General features: G+C 45.4%; 1 protein-coding gene across 2 annotated transcripts in view; it reads left to right on the top strand.

Annotated features, from left to right (window-relative positions):
* Nucleotides 1-737: 737 nt before the first annotated feature.
* Nucleotides 738-8,361, top strand: part of RNF175 (ring finger protein 175) — a 47,709-nt gene continuing 40,085 nt past the window's right edge. For both annotated transcript variants that reach the window (XM_045997802.1, XM_045997801.1), the window contains exons 1-2: nt 738-847; nt 5,695-5,732. In XM_045997802.1, the coding sequence (XP_045853758.1) occupies nt 782-847; nt 5,695-5,732 (104 nt within the window). In that variant the 5' untranslated portion in view covers nt 738-781. The remainder of the gene's footprint in view (nt 848-5,694; nt 5,733-8,361) is intronic.

Here is an 8,361-nt window from a genome sequence, read left to right as displayed (position 1 = left end):
CTGAGGGGAAGGAGAATGCCCCCTGAAGGTGGAGGAGACAAAGGCAAGTTGTGGATGATTTCCCACCCAGAAGTGCAGGGGCTGAGCAGCACAGAGGCCCAGAGGGTCTGCCTCCTCTCCCCACAGTTGTTTCTCTCCTTTGTCATCTTTGGAGGAGGCAAGTGTGACTTCAACAGGGACCTGTCCAGATTATTAAAACTGCAGCTAACAGGGAAGAAGGGCCGATGGGCCCAGGAACAAGAACAGGAACGCAACTGGAGATGCAACAGAAGTTCAGTCTCCCAGGTTTTGGAGAGTCACCTGAACACCAGTCTTGAGATAAGGCTTCTGAAGGAAAGAGCCGGCAGAAAACGTCCCTTCGCTCCCTCTCTCTCCTCTCCACTTCTCACTCTCGGTCCTCCCCACATCTCTTCCCACCTTACTTCTGAGCGGGGTGTCCAGCCCTGCCACCTGGCGACAAAACCGCCGGCAGGAGCCAGGCGCCATACGCGGTAAGAGCCATGGTGGCCGACGACTGCCGGACCGCAGAGGGAAAGATCCCTGAAGGATCTCCCGGGCAGTGACAGGACGGAGGAACCCGAGCCCGCGCCTCTGCGGGCGGCGGGGGCGCGGGCACCGGCCGGAGGGGCGGCGCTCCCGGAGGCTGGCTGCGCACGCTGCCGCAGGGCCCGGGGCGGGGCCGCCGCACGCACAGCTCGCCCCCTGCGGCCTCCGGGAGACCCTCCCCGGCCCGCGCGTAGCGAGGGACTGTGCGGCCAGGGGCGGGTGCCGCGGCGGACGTATGGCCGCTGGGGCCGCGGTGCGCAAGGCGGTGCCGGTGCTGGAGGCGCCTCCGCAGCACGAGCAGGTATGGGGCGCGGGGCGCAGGCTGGGGATACGGGGCCAGAGTCCCGAGGATCACACGGGGGTTGGGTGGCCGCGCGGACAGGTCTCCGAGTCCTTCTCCCCGGCGCGGGATGGAGGGGCGGATGACCTTTCTGGAAGGTGCTCATTGCTTCGCCTCACCCTACCCCACCCCATGGGAGTCGAACCCCTCTCCATTTCCTTCTTTCCCTCTCCCTGTTCTCTCCTTTCTTCTCCCTTACCCCTCCTTCTTCCAACTTCGTCCCCCTCCAGAAGGACCCTTGTTGGACTCATCCCTATCCGTTCCCTATCCTCCACACTGGCTGCCCCTCTCTCCACCCTCTCCCTGACAGAAGCCCCAGACCCCAGGCGAAGGCCGTGGGCATTGGAAGACGACAGCTGAAGGGTGCTGGGTGTACATTGGGCTTGACTTTATGGTTCTCAAAGGTTCTCAGACTTCAGCGTCCATCATAATCACTCACAAGGCTTGCTAAAAAGCAGATAGTTGGGCTATGCCCAGGGTGTCTAATTCTTGACATCAGGGATAGTGCCTGATCATTTATTTGCAAGTCTGACTAGTTACCAGGAGGTGCTGATGTTCAAGGTTAGAGAAGCTCTGGGCTAGCACTTTCCTCCCCTCACATTCTGCCCTCCCCCGAGTCCTTCGGTGATTTCAAATCCAAGTCATTACTATATTTCATTTATAGACTATTCTTAGGCCATGATCACATACCAGGAACGGTGCGTGGATAAAGGGGAAGCGATCAGAGGTAGACCTTTCCTCGGGAGCTCACATCCTAGGAAGAAAGTATAGCAAGGATAAAATAACTCATAGAGGGTAGGAAGAGATTACTGTCCCCATAAGAGGTTCGAGTGAAGTTGTGTAGGCTTTCTAGGAAGCAAGGAACTGCTTCTGACAGGGAGGGTGGGGAAGGCTAATGGGGGTGGGAGGGATGGCATGGCTTTGGGGAGCAGGGCCTTGGAAAGTGGATGAGATTCCATGTGGCCATAAGGGGAAATGAGAATTCTCCATGGAGGAAACAGGAATACCAAATTACTTGGAGGTGAAAAAAATTGGTGGGGGCTGGTAGGGGTAGGAGTGGGTATTCTCTGTGATCCTGGCAGAAATCCAGGGCTCATGAATCCTTGTAGGCAGAAAGAGCTGAGTTATGACAAATCTTGTAACACACTATGCATTGGGGATCTAGTCTCTAAACAGGGAAGCTGTAAGGGAACTCCGTGACTTACTTGCTGGTTTCACTCTCCGGTGAATGAGATCAGATCATTCACGGCAGGTTATGGATGAAGTTTGTAAGCTGGGAAGGGCAGAAGACTGGCAGAGTCAGTTCTGCAGCTGATACTTGCTGCCCCCTTAAGGCTGCCATCACTGCCTTGCCTGCTGCCTTCAGGAGGCATCTCCCCTGTTAACTCTTCCCTAGGGGGAACTCACAGCTTTTCCCTCAATCCCTCATGGCGGAGCCTGGTGGTCCAGGGATCCAATAGCCAAGATGTCACCTGGGAGCCAATTAGAAACGGAGTCTCAACCCCCCACCCCACTTCTCACTGAGAAGCATTCAGGGGAAGGAAGTTTCTGCTCTACTAGAGCAGAGGCTGTTCAGGGGCTGTGGAGAGAAATGAAGCTGATAAGGACTGCAGGAGTCCTGTTAGTGACAAGGGCAGTCACTTGGGTTTCAAGCAGGGGATTAGATAGGACCAGTCTGCTTGTCATTGTATCACCCTCACTGTTTGAAGGGAGAAAAGGAGTGAAGGCATGAGCACACACACCACCACCCTCCCCCCCCCCCCCCCCGCGGTGGGGAGGGAACACTGCACACCAGGTTGGAGGCCTTCCCTTGCCAAGCAGTCTAAAGAGTAAGAGCCCCTTCCTGTTCTGGCTCTTTTTTTTACCACACACTACATTTTGTTTCTTCATAGAATTTACCACATTACGTCATTGTTTTCCTTACTTACTTATTGTCCATACTTTCTTTAGAACACAAGGCTTAATTCATGAGAACAGAAACCTTTTCTGTCTTACCCACCTTTATCATATGCCAGGTCCTATCCCAGTGCGTGGCACCCAGGAGGTAGTAAATAGATAGTGGTTGAATGAATGAAGAAAATTGTTGGCACAGAGGCTATTGAGATGGAAAGAAGTGGGTTGCCAGGTATTTTTGTAAGGTCAGCAGGAGGGTACTAGGTTGTCGGTGGAGGCTTAGGGTCAAGAGTGGTGCCCCATATCTCTGTTTTGAATGAGTGGATAGATGGGATATGGAGTTGCTGAGTGAGAGGGGGAACTGAAATGGAAGTAGGTTGGGGGGAAACAAATATGTTCAGTCTGGGTCAGGTTGAGTTTGTGTGTCTGAGGGACATCCAAGTGGAAATCTGTAGAAGGTACTTGGGTAGAAGAATCTGAAGCTCAAAAGTGAGCAAAAAGGAGAAGAGAGGTAAATAAGAATGTGCTAGCCGGGAAAAAAGAATTTGGCAATGATAGACAAGAAGGAGAAAGGAGAAGCAGGTTCAAAATGACTTCTTCATTTAAGTGACATATGTTTGTGCAGATTATAATCAATATAGTCAATAAGTATAAAAAAGGAATAAGTATACCAGTAGACATTAGCACTCATAGATCATTCCTACAAGCACTTTGGTGACCATTCTGGACACCTCTTTCTTTAGGTTGTTTGTTGATTCAGTGCAACTCTGTATTTACATTAATAGGTTTACAGTACATACAACTGTTTCTAAAGCATGCTTTTTCTCTTAACAGTATGTCATGGAGATACCTCTATGTCAAGAAATACAGATCTGAACAATCATTTTAAAGACCCAATAGATTTCCTTTATTATATCAGAACTCACTAACCGATCCCACATGGGTTGACACATAGATTGCTGCCAATTTCTCAATATTATAAATAAAACTATGCAAATACCTGTGTCATCTTTCCCTGTGCATTTTTCACCTCATTTTGTGAGAGAATATTCCTAGACTATTCTACATAGGATAAGCGAACACTTAAAATTTTGACATACCTAACCAAATCTGTCCAGAGAAACTGTCTTAATGTATACAGTGCATCTGAAAGGCAGGAGGAAGCCATTTTTCCTCATTGGCACTAGCTGTTAGACATTTTTCCCCTTGTCATCTTACTTTTTTTTTCTTTTTAATGTTAATTTGTATTAAAATTATGTACATCCACATTTTAAGCAGTCACATAGTTCTACAAGACTTAAACAAACAAAAAACAATGGAACCCCCATCACCATTCCACCCTTTCCCATTCCTGATTTCCCACTCTCCAGAGGCAACAACCTTCAACTGTTCTCAGGAACTGGTGGTGGACCCTCCCAGTGGGGGAGGGGGCGCTCAACACCAGGGCATTGGGGTTCTCATGCTCCCAGAAGATTCCAGTTCTCATAGGGCATTATCCTTCCCAACCCCACGGATGCCCCCTCTCACCCTCAGCCCTTCCGGGGGGCGTGGGGTAAATTCAGAAGCAGGGGAATGCAGGGACCACCTCGCATCCCACCCCGTTTATCTCACTTAGCACCCTAGGTTCTCTGCCCACAGTAATAAAGTGGTTGTGCCCCACCCCTCCCTGCCACCCTGGATGTGGGGTGAAGGGTTGGGGTGAAGGGTTGTACCCTTTCCCCTACTATCTCTGCCTGCCTGTCCCTCAGCCCAAGCAGCCACCTCACTGTCCCTAAGAGAAGGTGGTGCTGGGGACCCTGAGGTCTATGGATTCAACTAGCACTCTCAATGGACCCCCTGAGGCTGTCTTTGTGACCCCAACCTGGTTTCTGGTCCAACCAAATTCCCCAAAGTCGCACAAGTTTTCTACCATCCCTTTAGACAAGGCTCTGACCCTGAGCTCCTCCTGGCTAACCACCGTCATCCTCAAAATAAAGCTCCAACTTTCATTCTGCCTAGAAAAAAAAACTGTTGCTTTTTTTAACTTTATAATTTCTGGTCTCTACCTCATACTTAGAAATACTTTGTCTACTACATGATTATTAAAACATTTACCATATTTTCTTCTAGTGCTTTTAAGACTTTTTTTTTTTTAAGATTTATTTATTTGTTTGAGAGAGAGAGAGTAATGAGCAGGGGAGGAGCAGAGAGAGAAACAGACTTCCCACTGATCAGGGAGCCTGATATGGGGCTTGATCCCAAGACCCTGGGATCATGACCTGAGCTGAAAAGAGACGCTTAACCAACTGAGCCACCAGGTGCCCCAAGACTTTCTTTTTTACAATTAAATATTCGATCCACCTGGACTTTATTTTGAGATGGGGTTTGGATACAGCTCTATATTTTTTTCCAAAACCACTTGTCTCAGCAGCATTCGTTGAACAATCCATTTTTGTTCCTCACTGATTTGAAGTGATTCGTTTATCATATGTATTTGGGTCTGTTCCTGGATGCTGTCTGTGTTCTGTCCACTCATCTATCTTCCTAGTCCTGGACCAATAATAGGAAGGTAATTTCTGTGGCTTTATTATGTATTTCAGTGTCTGGTAGGCCACTTCTCCGGTATTTACTCTTCTCCTGAGTTTCCCTGGCTATCCTTATATGCTTATTTTTCCAGATGAATTTTAGTGTCTCTTTAGTTTCCAAAATAAATTCTTGTAAGATATTGAATGGGCTTGCCTAGTAACACACCAGAAAAAAATGTCAAAAAGTAGACTTCACCCTAGAGAAAAATATTGTAAAATAAGGGATGTCTCTGAAAATATCATCATCATCCTCATCATTATCATTGTATTCATTTTTTCCCTCTGTACATTACAAGGTGGGAGAAAAAAATTCTGAAAAGGGCTCTTTTTTTTTTTTTTTTTTTTTTTCAGATCTCTCACACAAAGCTTTCTGCGGATGATGAGTGGAAGTAAGTAATGAGTCTTTTTTTTTTTTTTTACAAGCTGTTATCTAAAAATTCCATCTCCACCTTAACAGTTGAAGAAATTAAATGAAGCTATGATTTATTTGTAAATGTCTCAGGCTACAGAAGGTGGGTTAGCACAGCATGGATGTGCACTGATAAGATGAACCTGAACCACCTGGATTTCATCTGTTTCCTACAGTGTGCCTCACACAGTCCCCCAAAACTGGATTTGTATGTCCTTCAAAATAGGGCAATGTCAAGTCAGTATTTATTTTAGGCATAAGATACATCTGGTTTTCTATATATGCTGTTTCCCCTGGGTTCTAGTACTTACTATAGGGCCATTAGGGCCCTGTGGGCACCAAATGAAATAAAATAAAAATGAAAAGTTCTTCCTTTTTTGCATTTTGGTAATCAATGATGAATGTATTCCTAATCAAAATAGGAAATACTTATTATATTTGCACACTACTTTATACTTTCCAAAGTAATTCTACACAGGTTAACCGTTTGAGATAGGTTTTCATTATATATACACAAAGTCGATGCATGTCATAAAGCATAGTTTATGTCTATGCAAGCCCTATTTTAGACCAATTATAAAGTCACTTTTCTGTCGCCCTGCCCAAAGTTGAAAGTCTGTTCATTAAGTAGAATATTAAATAGTTACTTTGGATTGGGGGCTGTAAAAACTGTAAGTGCTTGTACCCTTTAATTTTTCTTCACTTCCCATTTCTTCAAAGGAATGAGTGTATTTTTTAATGAGCTTCTGAAAATCATTCTTATCTCTTAAGCTCAGCTTCCGACACAGAGACTATTAACAATGTAATTTTATTCAGGTTGCTTACCTGATAGGGACTTTAGTTTCTTCATTTGGTAAAGGTGGGGTGTCGGTACATCTAATGTGCCTCCCAGCATCCAGGTTCTAAGATTCCATCTCAAAGGAGAACTCAGGCAGTATTTACCAGGCTCTGCAGGCTCATTGCTAAATGTTCTCCAGCAGGGGGCAGCCTCAGTGCCCTTGTCGGAAGCACTTGGTACTTCACTCTTCAGAATAGTGGTGGAAATTACTGGTAAAGGGGGAGAACCCAGCCCACATACCCAGTGAGTGCCTTTGAAAGGTCACAGTCTCACAGCACAGAATAGTACCCTGCAGTGTTTTCTGATCAGTACAGCAAATGCACACTATATCCAGTCATAACTGGAAACTTCAAGAGATTTCGTGACTGATGGTGCCCCACCCAGAGCAAAAGGTAATGCTAACCACTATTTATAAAGTACTTGATTGGCAACATTCATAATTTTCCCATTTCCCCTAATCCTGACCCTGGACTGCTCTCTCTTCCTCTAATGCAGTGATTCTCAATCTTGGCTGCACCTGAAAATCGCATGTGGAACTTGAACTGCCATAACAAGTACCACAGCCCTGGTGGCTTACATGACAAAAATTTCGTTTCTCATAGTTCTGGAGGCAAGAAGTCAAAGGTTAAGGTAATGAATTACTTTGGAAAGTATAAAGTAGTGTGCAAATATAATAAGTATTTCCTATTTTGATTAGGAATACATTCATCATTGATTAACAAAATGCAAAAAAGGAAGAACTTTTCATTTTTATTTTATTTCATTTGGTGCCCACAGGGCCCTAATGGCCCTATAGTAAGTACTAGAACCCAGGGGAAACAGCATATATAGAAAACCAGATGTATCTTATGCCTAAAATAAATACTAACTTGACATTGCCCTATTTTGAAGGACATACAAATCCAGTTTTGGGGGACTGTGTGAGGCACACTGTAGGAAACAGATGAAATGCTTACGGCAGGTCTGGTTTCTCCCAACCCTTCTTGACTTGCAGCTGCCTTACACTTTTCCCTCCATATGAGTTTATATATAAAAATCTTAGATGGACACCAGTCCGATTGGATTGGGGCCCATTCACGGACAGCATTGAACCTTAGCTAACTCCTTAAATTCCTATCTCCAAATACACTCACCTTCTGAGGAACTGGGGGGTAGGACTTGAGCATATGAAGGGGGTGGGCATGGTTCAGCCCATGTAAGGCACAGAAATGGTCATTTAATTGATCTGGTCACGGCTCGGACCTTGGGACTTTTAAAAGCTCCCCAGTGATTTTAAGTTTACAGCCAACATCAAAAACCACTGCTCTAGGTTTCCTCCGAAGCTACTTCGGCCAAGGGAAGTTAAACCGGATGACGTACTATAATCGTGTTTTCTCTACTTTTATGCAAAGCCAAGAGTTCATCTAAAAACTGAGACATTCAGCCATCAACTGAATGTTTATACCTACCTAAGATAATACATGGGCTTCTTCTTTCCCCTTATAATGAAAAAAATGTATACAGCTCACTGAGGAGTTTTCTAGAGTCCTTTGGATAAGTTTATCTTCATTGGTACCATGTGCAGTATATCCTTTTACTTCAGAATATTTAAAGTTACTTGGAATTACCACTATTTTACTATTTTGAATTTCACAAATGGCAATTTCATATGGTTTAACCTGATAATCATTATTATTCCTCATTTAAGAACAAATAACATGGGCTTTAGAGTTTTAGAACAATCCTGTGAGATACAGAGGGATGATGATTTTAAGTTTGCAAAGGAGGATAC

The sequence above is a fragment of the Meles meles genome, chromosome 2 (genome assembly GCF_922984935.1).
Source record: "Meles meles chromosome 2, mMelMel3.1 paternal haplotype, whole genome shotgun sequence".
Taxonomy (NCBI): domain Eukaryota; kingdom Metazoa; phylum Chordata; class Mammalia; order Carnivora; family Mustelidae; genus Meles; species Meles meles.
Note: the sequence above shows the minus strand (reverse complement) of the source record. Positions and strands in the feature narration are given on the sequence as shown.